General features: G+C 39.9%; 1 protein-coding gene across 1 annotated transcript in view; it reads left to right on the forward strand.

The window, feature by feature from the left end:
* The window catches only part of Abca12 (ATP binding cassette subfamily A member 12), a 166110-nt gene that overhangs the window by 131328 nt on the left and 13550 nt on the right, over positions 1-21232 (forward strand). Inside the window, exons 33-44 of the mRNA XM_057762616.1 lie at positions 398-548; positions 2749-3001; positions 3500-3586; positions 4555-4648; positions 7197-7324; positions 8919-9006; positions 11111-11216; positions 15739-15793; positions 16367-16544; positions 18018-18133; positions 19118-19277; positions 20318-20571. Coding sequence (XP_057618599.1) covers positions 398-548; positions 2749-3001; positions 3500-3586; positions 4555-4648; positions 7197-7324; positions 8919-9006; positions 11111-11216; positions 15739-15793; positions 16367-16544; positions 18018-18133; positions 19118-19277; positions 20318-20571 — 1670 coding nt within the window. The remainder of the gene's footprint in view (positions 1-397; positions 549-2748; positions 3002-3499; positions 3587-4554; positions 4649-7196; positions 7325-8918; positions 9007-11110; positions 11217-15738; positions 15794-16366; positions 16545-18017; positions 18134-19117; positions 19278-20317; positions 20572-21232) is intronic.

Here is a 21232-nt window from a genome sequence, read left to right on the forward strand (position 1 = left end):
GAAATCCAGCTCCCATCTACTGACTGAGCTGTCTCTCTACCTCTGGTCCCTCCACTGCTACTTTATTTATTGGGTGCTCAGATGACTTTCTCTGTCCTTACAGAAATATATGAAGATTTTTTTTCTAACTAAAGGGAAAAGTATTTTTAAACATATGTCACAAAATCATAAAAATTTAAAATTCTTGATACCATTCTAACAGAAGATTGGTTTCCAAGAAGAAAATGGTTTTCAGCATTTTACATCCAAAAAATGAGAATGACCATTTTTAGATGTACAAATATCCCCTTAATGTAGGTTGGGAAATAGTTGTCTTAACGTTGTAATAATTCAAAATCAAGGCCCTAAGAGATGTGTACTCCTTATGTTAATCAGGTGATCTGGCTTCTTTTTCTAGGTCTTCCTGAACTTGACAAAAGATTCACAAAAAAGTGGCAATATGAGTCTTGAACACCTAACGCAGAGGAAAGTTGGGAACCCCAGTGCCAATGGCACCTCAACCCCTGATGACTTGTCTGTGAGCAGTAGCAACTTCACAGACAGAGACGGTACAGACCCAATGCGCATCCTTTTCTTACCTTTCATAGATGGTAACTGAGAAAATAGAGACACAGATTTTGACTCTCTTTTAAAATTCAACTTTAAAGTTTCTTTTTAAATTAATAATCCTAACACATAAAAGCATCCTTTCAATACACAAAATATCCATGATGGCGGGTCAAATTCTCCCTTTCAAAAGTGAAATGACCATGAAGTGAGGTGAGCGTGGGAAATCCCTTGACAGGTGGTGAGGGGGTGCACTCTGCTCATCAGAAGTGATTATGGGAGTGTACTCGCTCTCTGTAACTTCACAGGTTACAGTTCTTCCTGCAATCAGGGCTGTGCAGGAATGGGCGTGGCTATCTTATCAGAAACTGTCTATCATTAGGTTCACGCGTGTCAAGCAAAGTCATCTAAAATAGAGCTGTTGGGTTTTTTGTTTTGTTTTGAATCATCTCTCACTAGGCAAGGTGTCTATCTCCTTCCAACTCTGATTCACTCAGGGGTCAAGGAAATGCTTTGTTTGGGACGAAGTCTTTGAGTTGGTCTGACCTGAAGGTTAATGTCTGTATTAAATCGCTTTGCCTTCAGCTCTTCACACAGGATGTGTTTGAAAAATCACATTTTGACACAACTTTGAGGAGTTGAGTTCCTTTATAAGTCGCTTTTCTTGTCACTTGGTCTCTTTCTGACAGTTAATTTGTACCCCGCCAGCATGATTTACTTAAGAAGCATGTAGTAAAATGATATATGAATTATGGAACAGTCATTTCAACAGTTTGCTTAAAGTGGGCGACATCTCTAGGAGCAGAATTTTTAATTACACATTTGCTCGTGTCTGAAAGTCAGGGAAGATCATCTCTGATGTTTGTAAGATCATCTCTGATGTTTGTGTACTCCTGGAATCTGACTCATCTGTCTCTGTCACACTTCCCATTTATCCGCTGCTGGCGAGTATGATTGTGTAGTCTGAGAAACTGAGGGCTTTGATTGGAAAGTGGTCATCTGCTTCTGTATATTTGCCTCTGCCTTTTTCTCATAATTCAAAATTATTCTTCATTCGGAACGTTCCACTCATTGACATTATCTTTCAGGAAGCACATTTACTCCGTTTTGATACACCTGTAAGTCATCCACATGTAATTTCTCAAGAAACAGAAGAGAATACTAATTAACTCAAAATATTCAGCTCCTTGTACAATTCCCTTTTGCAGAGATATGAGTTTGCATTTAAGCTCGTTCGCCCTGCTTAATTGGAATTCATTTTAAATTAAGCAGCTTTGTATTTTTCCTTATCAGCTAAATGAAGATCATGATTTTGTGCTGCGTGATTTGTGATGGAGAATTTTAAGCGTACACAGGACTGACGAATGCCATTGTCTTATCACGTGTGAAAACAGGTGGTGGCAGGTTGACTTGAATCTGCTCTGGAGGAAAGCTGATGCCATGGTTAGCCCTAAGAGCCCCACATCACAGCCCGAGCCACCATGGCTTCCTTGGTTCTCAAAGGCGATGGCAATTTTCTCATGTCCTAGAAAGCATTTCGTAGTGGGGTGATGAGTAGATACATTTCAATGATTCTTTTCTGGAGGTTCTAGTGCCGAAGGCGGAGTCTCAAAAGACCATAATTATTCCAAATTTCTCATGAGAGTGTAATGAGTACATGGTGGAATGAGAGTTTCCTTTTCTGGCATTTAGAGTGAGTTCACTGGACTTCATGTTAGAAGTAGAGGCAACAGAACTAACAGTATCTGCTACAGTAGGAACCAGTTCTTACATTAAACTGATGTTTTATTTATACTATTTCAATTCAACCTTGATAAGACTATTTTCTATATATTCAACATTATTAATTACATATTGAGCCTGCCTTGAGACTTTGGAGTAGGGAACAGGGTTCATTTATAGAATTCTGAATCTTTAATTTTCCATGTAAAATTACTACACATCTGTATTATAACTGGTGGTAGCAAGTCGTAATTTTCATAATACTCTTATATTCAGCTATATATGAGGCACACATATAGTAGTTCCTTGATTTACAGCAATATTAAGAATGGATTGCTGAACCGTCAGTCTGAATATTGAAATCAGAATTTTCTCCCATGCTACAACATGATACCATTCTTCTATGGTTTTTGAAGTTTTATTATGACTTAACTTTTGGAGGTTACTTGGAACCCCATCAAATCTCTTGTCCCTACTCAGACAAAGTCCTGACAAGAACTGAGAAGCTGGATGGCTTTGGGCTGCTACTGAAGAAGATAATGGCTATTCTCATCAAGAGGTTCCACCACACCCGTAGGAACTGGAAAGGTCTCATTGCTCAGGTCATCCTCCCCATCGTCTTTGTAGCCACTGCCATGGGCCTGGGCACACTGAGAGATTCCAGCAACAGTTACCCCGAGATCCTCATCTCTCCATCCATCTATGGGACCTCTGAACAGACAGCCTTCTATGCGTGAGTTACTTTCTGACAAGATTGTTTCCACAGTGATTCCAGAAAGAATCCGAGTGAAGAAAAATCCAGTGCTTAATTCTGCCAAGAAAACACGTTACTTCTCTCCCTAAAAGATAGGTTCTTAAGGAGATTTACACGTATATATAAATAGAGTAGATGTTTCCTTTCAATGGTTAGGCTTTAATCATACGTTATTGCTAAATTCCCATCATAGGAGAACACCAGGGCAGGAATCCCTGCATCTGTCACAGATCTTCATGCCTATTGGATGAATGTACCTAGTACTAAAACTCATGGCTGGCATGTGCGGAGACTTTGAGTTCACACGTAAACAAAAGAGAAAGGGAGGAGAATGGCGGAGGCAGAGAAGTAGAAAGGGAGGGAGAGGGGACATCGAAAAGCAGAGCAGAAAGCAGTCTTGTAGACAGCGTCATTCATGTCTTAAAGTTATGAGTGAATGTGAGTTTAGTGATGGGTCCATGTCGCTTGGTCCTGCAGGAATTTTGATCCAAGCACAGATGCCTTGGTCTCAGCACTGTGGAACTACCCTGGCATCGACAACGTGTGTTTGAACACCAGTGCCTTGTAAGTTGTTCTCCTTTCCACCTCTTTCCAGCATTCTAGTTTGTGTGAGTGTGTGTGCAAATGCATGAGGTACATGTGTGTGATTTTGCTGAAAAAGGATAATATCTTGATAGGAAGTCTGTTTTCATTCATTCTTTGGCAATATTCTACCATAATGATAAACATTAGATTCCTCATGTATTTATTTCTCTTATATTCATACATTTTACAATTATAACATTAGAATCACTGTTAATCCCATTTTATTGTTTTTTTTAAAGATTCACTTACTTTTCTTTCATGTGTATGCGTGAGCACCTGCATGTATATCTGTGCACCACATGCACACCTTGTGCCCACAGAGGCCAGAAGGGGGTGTTGGAGCCATTCGAACTGGAGTTACAGGTGGTAGGAGAATTTAATGTCGATGCTGGGAACCAAACCAAGGACATTGGCAAGAGCAGCAAGTTGTCTTAACCACTAACCCATCTCCAGTCACGTAATCTCTTCACAGACAAAGAAACTAGGGGCCATAGGGACTCATATATATGTCTAAGGAGGTCTAGAACATACAACACATAGCTAATTTAAAATCCAAGGCTCCTGACTCTACTTCTGGCATATCTTGTTTAAACTATCAAGCTAACACAAAACATTTATTAACCTGACTTTAGTGCATCAGCAGACAGGATGAGAAACACAAAATGAACAAAGGGAATACCAAACCCTGACCTGCCACAGTGAGAAAATACACTGACTTCAACTCTGTTTAGTCAATTGATGCTGTCCTGTAACCCTCACCCTCACTAAATGCCACGTCAAAAACACCATTGCAATGCATAATCAACTTAAGAAACATCAGTTGATCATACCTGGGTCTACATACCTGAATTCAACACCAACTCCTTATGTGTATAGTCCCACACAGCATGAGAACATGCGTATGAAAACACGTGTGTATCTCACTTTGGTATCATTTTTATTTACAGACAGTGTTTTAAAAGAGACAGTCTGGGAAAGTGGAACACGAGTGGAGAAGCTATTGACAACTTTGGTGTTTGCTCCTGTTCAGACAATGTCCAGGTAAACAGAATTCAGTTTCAGTAGAGTAAGGGAAAAAAAGAAGAGAACAAATAGCAAAACTTGAAAGATCTATTCAGGTTACCAGAGAGTCAATATAATTTCATTTTATGGACGCTACTAGCTCAAAGATATGGGCCTAGGCAGCTCAAAGAATATTGACTTTGAACTTCAGGTCACTGTTTTAAATCTGACTAAAGACAAATTTCTAGAGGTAGAAGATAGTCTTTATGGAAACCAACTGAGAATGAATCTTTGATCTCAATTCCATTAGCTGAGGAGCTCAGTTTCACAGCACAAAAAGTGGCTGTAGCTTTCGTATCTGAAAATATAGTGGGCATGCCACCACAGTGGTCAGATGGGATGTCCGTCACCTGCCAGTCTAGAGAGGGCATGCCACCGCAGCGGCCAGATGGGATGTCCATCACCTGCCAGTCTAGAGAGGGCATGCCACCGCAGTGGTCAGATGGAAAGTCCGTCACCTGCCAGTCTAGAGAGGGCATGCCACAGCAGCGGTCAGATGGGAAGTCCGTCACCTGCCAGTCTAGAGAGGGCATGCCACCGCAGTGGTCAGATGGGAAGTCCGTCACCTGCCAGTCTAGAGAGGAGTTTGTGTTCCCAAGCAATGTCTGCAAAGGTTTTTGCACCAAAATTCAATTCCTGAAAATGAAAAAATTTATCCCATATCACTTTATCTTTATTCTGTAAATATAGAACTTCATTTTCTAAAGCTATCAGCTCACTAAACTCTCAGAAGAACAAAGCTAGTTCCATATTTCTGTTTAAATCACTACATATGTATCACACACTTACCATGTATCAAAGCAAGTATCCTAGAGGAGAGAAGGTGTAGTCAGGATTTAAATGAAATCAAATAACACTGGACTGGTAAACTTAAGCAATTGATGTGCTCAATTAAAAATGTGAAACAAAATATTCATAGAAGAAAAGTCACTACTGGTGTCTAAGGATTGCCATGCCACCAACTTCTCTCCTGCAGGAGGAGCTGCTTTCTTTCCTAGTGATTTCTCCAAGTGTAAGAAGGCTGTGCCCTGACCTTAGTCCTACACTTTACAGTAAACATATTTCAGCGAGCATTCTCATGCAAAACAGCGCCTAACAACAAGAACTAGTGTCTAACAAATATCTCTGGAACCTTTCAGTTTTAAATACTAGTCTCACCCACCATTTAAAGAGTTTATTCCCTTCTATAATTTAACAACAACAGCAACAAACCCATTATTTTGTGTGTTAGCTAAAAAAAAAATTAAGTGGCTAAGATCTCATCTATATTCTTTCAGGGATGGTTTCAATTTGCGAGGAGGAGGAGGCCTTTAAACTAATGGGGTTCTATCTTCTGCCTTGGTTGCTAATTATGTGGTGTGTTCACTTTGTCAAAATTCATCAAGTTTCAGAATACATGTGTTCCTTTACATGTATAATACAATTTGATAAAAAAAAAAAAAACCTTCAAACCTGTACCGTCAACATGAAGGCATCTTCCTGTGATTAACTTAGAAGCCATGCCATTCTGAAGTTTTATCTTTGGGTAGATGCAACTTGATGTACTGTGATATCCAGTTTTGGCATTTCGGAGGAATCAGCAACTCTGCTCTGCTCACGTGCACTGTAGCCTCTGGCTCTGGGGCTTGGTGTGAATGATAAAAGAAAGAACTGCCTTGTGCTAGACTTTCTTCAGATTAAAATCATGACAATGAAATTTCAGGAGCCAAGTGAGAGCCAGGTGGTTAAGAAGTGTAGAAAGGCAAGTGTAAAAATAAGTGTACAAACATAAGCTCCACAGCTGGGCAGAGAGGTGGACACCTGTAATCTTTGCCCTTGGGAGGTGGGAGCAGGAGGATGGCAAGTTCAGTGGGATCCTTGGCTACCTAGTAAGCTTGAGGGCAGTCTGAGCTAGAGATCTTGTCTTAAAATCCCATATAAGTAAATAAATAAATAGAACTGTAATCTGTATGCTAAGATGTTCTTAGTGGTCCAAAGGGGCACTAGAACTCTCACTACCATGTTTGCTGATCTTCTGTCAGTTTAAAGTTAGTTCATAACTAACCAATACACATATACATAAACTAATGTGAAATCTCTATATGTAAACCAACTTGATGAAGTTCTTACTCTTAGGTTAGGTAGCTAAAGCTAATGCATTGTGAACCTTTCAAATCACTGCTATCATTTTGAAGAGTTTCTTCTCGCAATGCCGTTTTTAAATTTGAGGCAGATCCCTTTCTCATCTCCTGTAAATTCTTGAGATATTTCTGTTTCCAAAAAAAGTTTACCCTGTCATTACAATACAAGAAAGATCCCATATTTGCTTTAGGTGAGACCTAAATACATGCGTATAGTCTACATAAGTAATAAATGCTCCAGTTTCTTGGCAGTAGGCAAGTTTTCCTCCAAAGGTGTTGGGAGTTAAAGGGCAACTTGATGGCACCTGAGCCTTTGCAGCAACAATGACCAAATCAGGAGACATCAGGACTGTATAACTCACACAGGACAAGACGGAAGACCTTAATTTGATTTTCTCTTTTTCCAGGAATGCCCTAAATTTAACTATTCCCCTCCTCATCGAAGAACTTACTCTTCCCAAGTTATTTATAACCTCACTGGGAACCATATGGAAAATTATCTTATATCAACTGCAAATCGTTTTGTGCAGAAAAGGTAAAATATTCTGTCTATAGCATATTAAATTGATTTCTGATCTTTATGATAACAGACTTTTTGAGACAATAGAGAGAATAGTTGCAAATTCTTTATATGGTTAAATTAATCAATGTTTTGATTTGATTGGTTGATGATTGATCTTATCGTTGATACAGTTATTTATATGGTTCAGTATTTTGTTCCGTATACATAGCTCTATGAATTGAAATTTAAATAATGACTAAATTAAGATTTTTTTGAGCAAACTGAAAATCAGTGGCTTTTTAAAGTCTTAGAATGTACAATTGAATCTGTACTTATTTTTTATCTCAAAGTATAGAGGAGTTGTTGACTCTCCTGTATGTTCTTGGAGTTTCAAAGCATGGCTTTTGGTGACAGACGGCCTGAGTTGCAATAACAATTTCTTCAAACACAGATTGTGTCTGTGAGTGGACAAAGTGTTCTGCGTGTGGCGAGGCCTTGTCCCCCATCCCCCGCACCTTTGCCCTGATGAGAAAGCCATGAGCTCGGTCAGCATTTCTCCTTCCTTCCTTCTCTCCTTCATTTCCCAGTGGACACAAATTCTTCACATTCACTGTGAAGTGTTGTTAAGCTAAAGAGAAGCAAAAGAAGAGAAAAAGCATGATTTTTCTACCCATATATAACACTATTAATATTTTGCTATTTTTCTCTCCTGAGATTCCCATCACAGGTATACAAATAGATATTCCCCACGGACATGGGCTTAGGAACATATAATTATTTTCTATATTCAGGTACATTGTGTTTCATATAGTCAAGTATTTTATCGTAAATAAAAAGGATTCATTATGAAAAAACTAGTCTAAAACACCCCATTTAAAAACAAGCTATGGTATCATTCACATGTTAAAATTTTATCTCTGTGCCATCACATCTTGGATGAAGCTATTGAAGTGTAAATTGCACTGCCCCATTATTTAAGTTGAATCTAATTTGGCAAGAACCTAAATTGGTCTATTTTGAAAATTATCACTTGGATTTTAAAGTCAATTTTTATGAAGACTATAAACCGACATGCCAAACTCACATTCAGGCTTCTTTGAAAAAAAAATAAGTAGGAACAACCAATAAGCTAGGGAGAAAAATGGTTCAGACTACAAATTAATTTGAAAAAAAGATATCAAATTATATCATTTTGTATTACTTGTTTAAAAAACATTTAAGTACCATAATGTTGAATTTTTAAGATTATATCATTCCTCTTTAGAATGATCGTTGCATGTACACAATTGTTTAATGTCATTATCATTGTTTATGCAGGACCTCATGCTGTAGCTCAGGCTGCCTTGAAACTCATGGCAGCTCTCCCCTCTTTCCCTGAGTGCTGAAGTCACAGGCATGAGCCACTGCCCTAGATAGATGACATTAATCTCTTACTTTTAGTTATGATGTGTGCTTGAGTTAAAATATGATAAGAAGGATCGGTAGAAAGCATTTATCGTGCTGCATTTATTTCACTTAGTTTGTTTCTGGATGGGAAGGAAAAAATAAGCTCCTACTTAAGTATTTTAGATCAACTTCAGAAGATTTTGTTCAGTAAAGCAAACATACATTTTGTTGTTTTGTGTAGATATGGAGGCTGGAGTTTTGGGCTGACTTTGACTAATGACCTTCGTTTTGATATAGCAGCAGTTCCCGTCAATAGAACCCTTGCTAAGGTAAATCTGGGTCTTTCTTCTGGGTGGTCAGATATATATGGATGTGAAATTGATATGTCTAAGCATTTTCATGTGAGAAACACAAAGCATATAAAAATCAATTCTGTGTAATACATATATGTACTTTAAGGAGACATATACATAAGAGCCAGAAGTCATGTGAACACAGTACAGAGTGGTGCTTCTCAGAGTAGCCCCAAACACAGTTCCATCTAAAATAGAATAAACACGGCAGTTCATATTCATTCATTCATTCATTCATTCATTGAGTTGAACTTTCGGAAATAAAAATAAAAGCTCAAAACACTCCGCTCTGAATAGCAAGCATGCTATTGATTGCAATCATTGATAAGCAAAGAGAGAGAGACGGTAGTGCATGTACCGTGTTCTCCTTTCTGTAAATTTATAGGGTAGTGAAAACTCAACCACGCCATTTAAGGAGCAAAGATCAGTGCTATGATCTGGTATGGGAGAGATCAGGGAGGGGCTCAGCATTCCGGGGATCATTTCAGTGCGTGGTGGATTAATATGTGTGTTCCTTACACTTTTTTTTATCCCACTGTGGCTTTGCACTTCATGCACTTCTCTCTATGCGCGACACAACCTTTTAGAGATTGGGAATGTACATATTTAGCCTTGCTTCTCTCCAAACCTGGAATAATAGCTAATTACTGGAGATAAATAATCCCGATGGTTTTTCTTCTTCTGCCAGATAGCACCAATGCTTTGAGAAAAGTCAAAGACATATGACTACCCAGATGATAAACAGCAGTTATAGAGATTTGATTTGTTTACTTAATTTAGCCACAGAAAACTTTAATATCCTCTGAACATTTCTGCTTGGGTAGTGAGAGACACATATAATCAGGGAGAAAGTGGAACAATTAGTGTTCATTTAGCGACTGCTCTATGCCAAGCGATAGTGTCGCCTTATAGAAAAACTAATTCCACTCTAGAGCAGTCCCGTTCACTGCTAGGTCAGATTGTCACAAAGCTGTGTGGAAAACAAGAACCTGGGACTTGGATGTCCTTTTCTTCCTCTCCTCTCTCCACACAACGAGCATGTCCTTTCCTAACTAAGGGAGTTTCTAACATGAACTCTCGGTCAGGATGCTGATTCAGATTCAGGCCATTTAAATGGAGGCATTTTAAACTCCTTGCTTTGGAAGTGACAAGCCACCCAATCGTGTGGGTTACTTTCCCCTCACTAGGCACAGAGTGTTAGTGGGGGGTTTTAAAACTATTTTAATTTTTTTTTGTTTTCTATTAACTACTTAATTAATTTTTCCCATCCAGATAACATTTCCCTTCCCTCCCTAAAATCAAAAACAACAACAAAACCCACAAAATAGTCATTGAAAAAAACCATTTTTATATGCATGATTGCTGTTAAAAAAAAGTGTTTTAAGACAAACCTTTAAATTATTTATAATTAAAAGGTAATTGTAAGTTTAAAAACACTGTCAATTTTGCAGTTAAGGACCCAATGCTAGCATAACTTTTCAATCCTTTCTCTGCTCTGCTCCTTTGGCGTCTGTTTTCATTCCTGCTCTTGTATCTTCATTCTCATCTCAGAATCTCTATGATGTGCTGCAGAGATACAATGCCTTATAGTCCATTTCGGGCTTTGCCTGTAGAAGAATCTAGAGCAGTGGCTCTCAACCTCCCTAAAGCTGCTGCCCTTTAATACAGTCCCTAGTGTTGTGGTGACCCCAGCCATAAAATTATTTTCATAGCTGTAATCTTGCTACTGTCCTGAATCATAATGTAAAATCTGACATGCAGGATGTCTGATATGTGGGATTTGAAAGGGTTGTTTACCTCCCCAAAGGGTGGTGACCCTCAGTTTGAGAACCGCTGATCTAGAGCAACTGCTAAGTCAGTCCTATTACTCAGTATAGCTGGCTCCCCAATTTCTGTCCACCTGTAAATCGAAAACCCACGGATACTTCTATAATCAACACTCCAGAGGTAGCTAATTATTTTCAGGGATGGAATAAATCATTGGAAAATTGATGCTCTTTTTAAAATAAAGTATCAGATGTTAAGTGAGCCTCATTCACTCAAATACAATCCTGATCTTGTGTCCTTTTGCATTTGACAGGTGTGGTATGACCCAGAAGGCTACCACTCCCTCCCAGCTTACCTCAACAGTCTCAACAATTTCCTCCTGAGAGTTAACATGTCGGAGTACGATGCTGCCCGGCACGGTAGGGTCACTGCGCAGAGTCACCTCTAACTAAGTCTTTTCTACAGCCTTCCATGGGAACATTCTCTCTGTATCTGCTGCCCTGTGTCGTGGTGTTTTACGGCATTTCAATTGCAGGTCCTCAGGAAACATTTGGGAAAAGTAACTCCTTCCAGATGGAACATTCTTGCATAACCGCCTTAGCTTCACAGTAATTTAGTTTCCTCATTTATCAAGTCAGGACGGTTACCCGAACTTCTTAGCACTCTGCTCTCACGGCTAGTCCTTATGCCTCATGGAAAGCATTTCGGAACTACTTATTTGTCTGAAGACAAGAACTGACTGGTTAATAGTCATAACTATCCACACACATACACATACACACGTGTGCAGATAATTTTATTTAATGATGAGTTCTCACTCTGTAGGTCTGACTGGCTTGAAATCAGTAGCGATCTCCCTGCCTCTGCCTCCCGCGTGCTGGGATTAAAGTTATACACTACCGCACTGTGTTACGAAGACGAAGCCCTTTAAAACACAAACTTCTGCACTGTACCCCAAATGCTACCACGCACAAGGCATTTTTTTATCTGAGACATTTGTTGTGTAAAATATTGCTGGTCCTTACAGCTCCCATTGGGGTTAGCACTGTGATTTACTCTTGTGTTTTCACTGGTTTGCTAAAGTAAGGTTTGAACTTGGGACTCTCTGTCTCTTCCTTTCGCTGATGCCCCTGGCCGTTTATCCAGCCTCAGACAGTTCTACTTCAGTTTTTGTTTCCCCAAAGCCCTCCACATCAGTTTTTAAACAGGGCAGGGATTTAAAAGAAGTTGATTTATTTTTTCTAATTCAATTACTGTTCATCAGACCATTTCATCTCCTTGAGCCTTACTCAAATTATATTTTCATATGATCCTAAAAAAATAATAATAAGGAGGGAGAAAAATGAAGTAATACATTTGCTGGCCAGGACCCAGGCTAATAAACAGCCTGTTAGGAAGGATAAATGGTACAGACTATCTTTTATATAAAAATTGACCCAGCCCTTTTTCTTTCATCTCCCTCACCCTCATGCATTCTGGTGTCTGCTAACGTGCTGTTAATTGTGCAAGGAAACTCTAGTGTCAGACATGCGTTCCAGCAGCAGAGTCTTCAGGGATCTTCTTTTCGGGGGAAATAATGCTTTCCCCCAATTGTTTTTCCCCCCTAGCAGGGCAAAGTCAAAAGTAGTAAAATAAAATGAAATGGTGCCTGAAGCCAGATGAGTGTGACCTGGATTGAAACACAGTTGCAAACCCTTCTGCGGGGTGTCATTCAGAGCAAAAGACAGGCATTGTTGTGACAGATAATGAGAGCACAGCAGCCACCAGAATTGCTAGGGAGAAGTCCCACAGATACCGAATGGGAGGGGTGGCTTCCGGAAACCTGAGTCCTGGTTTCCTTTATAATTAGTGTGCATTACTTAGACAAAAGCAGCTGGAGCCATCCTAGGCCCCAGACATTGTCGGCACTGCCATTGTGTTTTCTAGGCATGTTGTCGGCACTGGCATTGTGTTTCCTAGACTCCAGGGCATGCTGTGGGCACTGCCATTGTGTTTCCTAGACTCCAGGGCATGTTGTCCGCACTGGCATTGTGTTTCCTAGGCTCCAGGCATGTTGTCGGCACTGGTTATTGTGTTTTTTAGGCTCCAGGGCATGCTGTGGGCACTGCCATTGTGTTTTCAGCGACAGAGGATAAAAGACTCGGGAAGCATAAAACTTATGCTGGCCCTAAAATGAAGTTTATTTTCAATTTAAAAATATAGCTTAAATGAAGTTATATATAAATTAAGAGTAGGTGTCTTCTATTCCTTATTAATTTTTATTATTCAAACTTATGAAAGTGACAGCGTTCTACCCTCTCGCCTAGGCATTTTGTTCCATCCAAAGAAGAAATCTATGTCACTCTTACAAATGTATTAAAATGTATTGTTTCACACTGCGTGAACGTGGGCTCTCCCACGGCAAGAGAGTTTGTCTGTGAAATTCAACCTGTTTGCCCTCATCACCTCTTCACCACCAACCTGTATTTGTTTGAAGGCCTCTTTGGTAGGGAACAAGTGAACTGGGCCTTTACTTTAGCTGTAAAATTTATTTACTCTGAAGCCTAAAATGCTAATAAAATATTTTAATTAACTTTCATTGGCAATGCCAATAACTGTTATATTCATGTGGTTCCCTCTAGTGGTTAACTTCATGTGGAAATTCTGTCTTGTTCCAAAGAACACTGGTTTACGTGTTTGCTCTGACAAATGTCATACGGCTGTTCGCTCCTCCTACCCAGCTGTTTGGTCTTAGCCTTTGTTGCTTTGGCAGCAATGGCCAACAGGAAAGAAGCATTTCCTTTTATCTTGGTGCCCATAGAAAATGCCTCCTTTGATATAGGGTGCATGTGAGGAAGATATTAATTGGAATTTTAGTGTTTGATTTGGTTTAATAATTATCCACTAGTCAATCATATACTTAAAACATTGTGCTGGATGTTGTAGAGACTGCGGGGAGGTTCCTGATACAGGGGTCCAGTCCTGATGCATGACTTCATCTTTCAATAGATGCTCGTGAGAACAGCTGATTCCATAGTGTTTTGCACAGTCGACAAAATTATATCTGCAAAGATTCCTCTGGTTAAATAAAAATATTTTTGATTTCTTAAATAGATAATATAAATAAAAGACAAAAATTCCCTGTCTGTATTATAATTTAGCAGGCTTTAGGAAAGGCAAAGAGAAAAATAGACCCTTGGTTAAAAAAAAAAAGCTACAGGCCATAATACTGGCCAACACCTTTAATCCCAGTCTCAGTCTTCAGGAGAAAGTCAGAGGTGTGTTCATCTTTGTAAATTCAAGGCCAGCCTGGTCTACATAGTGGATTCCAAGTCAACCAACACAACACAGCGAGAGCATGTTTAAAAGACAGAAATTAATTAAAACAAAACATGGACCATTAATCTTCGCAGAAGATAAGAAGAGTAAATTCTCCTATAAGGTGATTAAAATCGGATATCAAAGTGGTATTTTGTTGTTTCCTTTGTTTTTGTTTTTGTCTTTTTTTTCTTCAACACACTATATGCCTTAGTTAGTGTTAATATTTCTGCGACAAAACACTATGACCAAAACAACTTGGAGAAGAAAGGGTCTTTCTGGATTTCAGTTCCGTATCACTGTTCATCGTAAAAAGAAGTCAGGACAAGAATTCAAACAGGGCAGGGACTTGAAGGTTGGAGCTGATGCAGAGACCTTGGAGGGGTGCTGCTTACTGGCTTGCTCCTCATGGCTTGCTCAGCCTGCTTTCTTATAGAACCCAAAACCACCAGCCCACAGATGACACCACACAACAGTTGCCTGGGTCCTCCCACATCAGTCATTAATTAAGAAAGTGCCCTACAAGCCCGTCTACAGCTCAGTTTAGGAAGGCTTGTAGGGCATTTTTTTCAGTTGAGGTTCCCTCCTCTCAGATGACAGGAGCCTGTTTACATGTAAACTAGCCAGCACACTACTGTGGAGGAACATAACTTAAGGTGTCACCTTCTTCTTAACAAAAGTTACAAAATTTCCTAAAGAACAGCTACAAACATTGCTCCCAAGTTTCCTAACATACACTGTACAAGCAGTAAGTACAACAGGTCTCGCTCAGGTTAGAGCTGCTTAGAGAGCAGATGCTCACACCTTGCTCTCCCTTCCCACATTTATCTATATAGTACGGGTTCTGCCTTCACATCGTGTATAGGTCTTTGGGAAACTGGAATGTCCGTTTTTTACTCTGGTTAAACAAGATCCTTAGAGAGAGAGAGAGAGAGAGAGAGAGAGAGAGAGAGAGAGAGAGAGAGAGAGAGGAAGAGCTTTGCTTCCAACTCAGCATAGCCAACTCTGTGAGAATGCAGTAATTTGTGGTTATGGTGGAATTAAATGGCTACTATTTTAATGTGGAGGCAGCTAGAAGCTCCTTGGGCTTTTATGGAATGGAATGGTGAGGTTCCCAATCTCTACTCCAGCAGGATTTTCAAACAATAAGACTCTTAGAAGCTGTAAAAGAGGAGGGGCCAACTTCTTGGGGGACCATGCTTCCTAACTCAGGAAGGAAGGTTGAGATGATACCTGCTCTCTGGAGGGGCTTGTACAATCGATGCTCATATAATCACTATTATATTTCTGAAGTACAGCTGAAATGCAAATTGACATGACCAGACAGAAGAATGTGGGAAGCAATGGTTTGAATGTACTCCCGAGAATGGCACATGCTGTGTAAGAAATGTATGTTCTTGTCTCTTTCCAGAAGGCTCCACACACAACTAGACAGTGTTTCTTTTCTTATTAAGAGAACACCAATATTCGCAGGAACTTAATGGGATTAAGGGGTCCAAAGCATTTTCCTATAAATGAGAATCCTCCCAGTACAATTCCTTGGCTCATCCTGTACGAAACAGAGCATTGTGTACGATCCTTATAAAAGTTGGTGCTCCCGATTAACCAATCACCCTCTGACAGTAGGACTTTCTCCTCTTCCAGGGATCATGATGTACAGCCATCCTTATCCCGGGGTGCAAGACCAGGAACAAGCCACGTAAGCACATCTCTTGCCTTGGCACGACTCCTTTCTCACGGGCAAAGCTGAGCTTCTGTATAATGTGCAATAATTGGAAATCACAGTGGTGTCCAAATGAATGTCAGTCTAGCACTGCTGTAATATAAGTCACTGGCCGGGATAAAAGGAAGCCTCTGGGAGGATGTGGAGAAGGGCTGCCAAGTGGGGCTTGTTGACTGTAGCTTCACTGAGTCTGCGGCTTTGATGAGTCAAGTGCACACGTTCTCCATCATTTTGACTTCCCTGCATAGCGTTTAAGTACTGTTTCTTTGCTCAAGATCTATATATCCCTTACGTACTCTGTAACCCCTGGAGACCGAGGCTTTTCTATCACACATCCCCAACCAATTCAGATGCACTGGCATTACATTTATTCCAGGGTCGCAGCAGAATGGTGTCAAAGATAGTATCTGGCTGCCTTGCAGGAAGCCTTATTTGTGTCACAGCCGACTCTTGTACTGTTTTGTTGATAGTCTTAGCCATGAATCTTCCTGAAAGGAGAAGAGTTCCAAAAACTTATGTGTCCTTTCCTCTCCCTATTGCTCATGATAGAATCAGCAGTTTAATCGATATTTTAGTGGCGCTGTCCATCCTGATGGGCTACTCTGTCACCACCGCCAGCTTTGTCACCTACATTGTCAGGGAGCATCAGACCAAAGCCAAGCAATTGCAACACATTTCCGGCATCGGTGTGACGTGCTACTGGGTGACAAATTTCATTTATGACATGGTGAGTAACTTTTGTCATCGCAAGAGAGACAGGAGCAATGTGAATAGACGTCGACCGGCTTTACATTCAAGTGCTATTTGCTTTAATTATTCAAATTACTACTGCAAGGACAGCAAATTAAGAAAAATCAATCGAGTCTGGCTTATAGCCATCCGATGGGTTGGAGGGAAAAGAAACTTGCCTCCGCTTATCTCTGAAATATCAGATTGCCAGAGTGCGCGTTAACACGCAGATTCCTGGGCCCTTCTCCAGGTCTGTTAAATCTGTATCTTGGGAAATGGAGTGTGGCAAGATTGCATTTCAAACAACATCCCCCAGGTGATTTTTAAACACACTGAAGTCTGAGAACCACTACTGCAGCAAAATAGAAGCCTAACAGCATTTTACCCTCTTGCACCAAATAATCAAGCTTATAAATATTTAATCAACTAATAGTGAAAAATTCCAAGTAGTAGCTTCCACTGAATGACACAGTAGAGAAGACTGCCGGAGACAAGGAAGGATGTATTCCTTTGATAGCACTCTCCTTTATGTGAAGTGCTCCCCAAGTTCAGATGATCAGTCTTGACTCCAAATGTACCCATGTTGGCCAAGAGCCCAGATAAGTGTGCATTTGCCCATGATTGCAGCTATTGTCTGAGTTGTTGTCAAGATCGTTGGCTTGAAGAGTTGGAGAGTAATTAACCACAGATCCATTTTGTTAATGCATCCAGTGAGCTCTGAAATGTGCTTGTTGTAGAAGCCAAGTCTAAAAGAATGGTAATGACTGCTCTGGACTTTATGGAAGCTTAAATGTTAAGGAAGCTTCAGTGTGTGCCCCATGAAGGTCTACTTGGTACTGGAATCCTGTTGTCTGAATACTGATGCTCATTGCAGTTCACAAAATTCCTCTGACCACGACCTTCAAATTATGGCACCAGTGCCTACACTGCATGCTTCTTGTTGTAAACTCTTCAACCTTTAATGTCTTTACTTGTCAACAGAATACTGAGGTTTTTGTTCATATACCTGTGATTTCAAGAATTTGGGAGAACTGTTGCCCTGCTGTTTTGCAAGGAATGCCTAGCCCTGATACCTGAACCTCAGAAAGCAGCCGTGTGAGAGAGCAGCAGCATAAAATGAAATCAGTACTTTAAGGACCAACTCTAATGTCAAGGAACCTGGCTTCTTACCTGTCTCCCAGAGCCTCTGTAACTGACTGATCCCAAGTCCTAAGCCTTGAGAAGGGAACACCAGGGACTCCTCGTATATCTATATAGATGGAAACTGCCTTGACCTCATATCAGAGAAGACAAATTCTAAAGTGAAATAAATGTAAAATAAGCTGAATGTTACATGCAACAGGGAGATAAATAGAAAGTCATTCCTTCAGAGTTTTTCTGGGCCAACTTACTGCAGCTTTAAATTAGATGACTTATTGATTTAAAACAAATGCTCATCATATCGTAAACATTGTTTTGTCTACATCCATAGGTCTTCTACTTGGTCCCTGTAGCATTTTCAATCGGTGTCATTGCAATTTTCAAGCTACCTGCCTTCTACAGTGAAAACAATCTAGGCGCTGTATCACTTCTCCTTTTGCTGTTTGGGTAAGTTGCTGATTAAGCAATGAAAAAAGAATTAACAGAAGTAAGCACTCCAAGACACATAGGACCTTAGTCTCATTAGCAAATTTACAGTTGTCTTGGGGTCATTTAAGGTGAGTGATGGCTAGCAATATATTACATTGCTAGTCCACAGTCTGTAAGTACCCATACTGCTGAAAATTAACGTTGTTATCATTAACAGTCGTGACTGGGTACCACATATTGCACCAGCTTACACACAGAATCTAAATTACATGTAAAATGAATATTTTAGAATGACCAAAAACATATGAATGGGTATGGGTATATGTATTGCCTATATGTGGCTTTATAAAATATGTGTAAGTTTATTTCTGTTTATTTTATTTGTCTTTTAGAGATGCCTATGGGCATACATACTATTGTTTCTGTATTAGAGTAATACAGGTTGTGTAATGTAACTGACATTCAGAGGAAAAGCTGGTTATACTGTAAAAGCATGGGTAATATCTTTTAGTTAAAATCTGGGGCAACTATAGGGCTTTTCTGTCTCTAGATCTATTTAAAGCTACATGTGCTCATCTTTGCTCAACCTAGGCTACCTGTCTTCTAACCAGATCTTGACTGCCTAGCAACCTACAATGATGGCATTATCTTTCCTCTCTTTTAAATGATAAGATTTAGTCAGGTTGAACTCCGATTTCTGAGCAACAGAAATCTTGCCCGGACAGGGTAACACTGTTCCCTGCAGAGGATTAATTTATAGTTGTGATAATGGGAAGCTATCTGAGTTTTTTTTAGAGATAGGTTTCTTGCTGTCATTTTCAAAAACATCTTTGAGGATCCTTTGTCAAGATGAGGGATGGAATAGAGACCTAGCTCCAGGGCTTCACCACTCATCACTCACGTTTGCTTTTCCAGTGAAAACCTGTCTGAATTTTATTTTATTGTCTCACAGAGCAGAATAACTGAGGCATAATTCTAACTTTTAGTATTATTATCCTACAGCTATGCAACATTTTCTTGGATGTATTTGCTGGCTGGTCTCTTCCATGAAACAGGAATGGCCTTCATCACTTATGTCTGTGTCAACCTGTTCTTCGGCATCAATTCCATTGTTTCCTTGTCGGTGGTGTACTTTCTTTCCAAGGAAAAGCCTAACGATCCGGTAAGGTCCTCCATTTGTCAGTTAAACTTCAGCAAATGGACCAGAGGCTTTAGTATATTCCATATGGAAAGATTTTCTTTATTCTGTATTTAAATAGAAAAGGATATCATTTGATTTTATTAAATTTAGAAAAGAAGAAACTATATCTTAAAAATTTAAGCTCTATCTAGGCTAATGCTTTTTATTGTATTACTGCGTGTTAATAATTCTGACTTTTTCTTGGCCTTGAGTAAACCAATAGATATGAAATCGATAGACGGTATGACATCAGTTGGTGACTTAAGCATTTCACTCACTAACAAATTTCTCAGGTGCAGTGGTGATAAGAATGGCTTAGTTATATCTCATGAGATAGGATTCATTTGAACACTCATGGAGGAAAAACCCAGTTCATTCCCTTTCAATCATGTATTGGAATCTACTTCATTGTAAGCATCACTCTCCATTCAGAGCTAACAATTATGATTAGTGAAAGAGAAGCACTAACAGTGCCAGGCAATTGGACGGAAAAGAATAGAGAGGAAATGAAGAGAGGTGAGGAACAGACAAGGACACTCCAGGGGGAGGAAGGGAAATCATGAGGTGGAAGTCATTGGTCTCAAGTGTGAATAATGTGAAAACGAGCCATTTGCGCCTCTTTGATATCCGTTGTCTCTTCTTCTACCTCCGTTCACCTTGTCAGTCTCTCCCCAAGAGAGATTCGCTAAGGCTACAAGCTTTCCTGAGCCCTCTCTCACTCAAGAACCCCCTGATGCTGTTCTGGATCCCATCATTCCTGCAGGGCTTACCTCCCTCTAATCTATAGCAAATGACTTTGTCTCCAGGACTGGGTCTACTACCTTTGGCCACATTTTTTTTTTTTACTTGCATTTGGATGACAAATTCTGTCATTTGTATAGCAAATGGAATATGCAATTCTGCCTTGCGTGAGAAGTAATTGCCAATCTGCTCAGGCTTCCCCACATGTCTTCATCTGGTTTTAAATTTTTGTCAAGTTGTTGGAATCCTAAAACTGAATTTTGTTATTTCTTTTCTTTCAGACTCTGGAACTTATTTCTGAAACCCTCAAACGAATATTCCTGATATTCCCTCAGTTCTGTTTTGGCTACGGTTTGATTGAACTCTCGCAGCAGCAGGCAGTCCTGGATTTCTTAAAGGCGTACGGTGTGGAATATCCAAGTGAAACCTTCGAAATGGATAAACTAGGCGCAATGTTCGTAGCTTTGGTTTCTCAGGGGACCATGTTTTTCCTGTTGCGCCTACTGATAAATGAGTGGCTGATAAAGAAGCTCAGGTAAGCCACCTGTAAACAGCGTTTGCCCTCCGTGATATTAGAGTCAGAATGTTCAGGGATGAGCAGTAATTGTGGTGTTTCCTCTAGTAACATGAGAAAGTTAACATTAAAATCTTTTAACACAAGGTAGCATGATGTCATTCATTTAGCCGTAGTATATAGTTGTCCTGGTAAACAGCCTTTTTATGGGTCTGTAAATGTAGTAGAAAGGCCTACTTGTTTGTTTCTGGCTGCCCAGAACTGAAATAATCACACAGAAACCATATTATTTGCAGTAGTGTTTGGCCAATAGCTTAAGCGTATTTCTGGCTAACTCTTATATCCTAAACTAACCCATCTCCATTAATCTGTGTATCGCCATGTGATCGTTGCTTGCTGGCAAAGTTTTGGCATGTCTGTCTCTGGCAGTGGCTCCATGGCTTCTCTCTCACTCCACCTTCTTTCTCCCAGCATTCAGTTTAGTTTTCCCTGCCTAGCTCTGTTCTGCTAAGCCACTGGCCGAAACAGATTTTTATTGAGAATACCAATGGTATTCACAGCATACGGAAGGGAATCCCAAATCATGTGTTTGGAATAAAAGACAAAATTAAGTAAGCATAGCTGTTAACTTTAAAGAGACTAAAAGTCGGTGATGGAGAGAGGATACGAATATAAACAGAAA

This window comes from Chionomys nivalis, chromosome 2, assembly GCF_950005125.1.
Source record: "Chionomys nivalis chromosome 2, mChiNiv1.1, whole genome shotgun sequence".
NCBI classification, from domain to species: Eukaryota; Metazoa; Chordata; class Mammalia; order Rodentia; family Cricetidae; genus Chionomys; species Chionomys nivalis.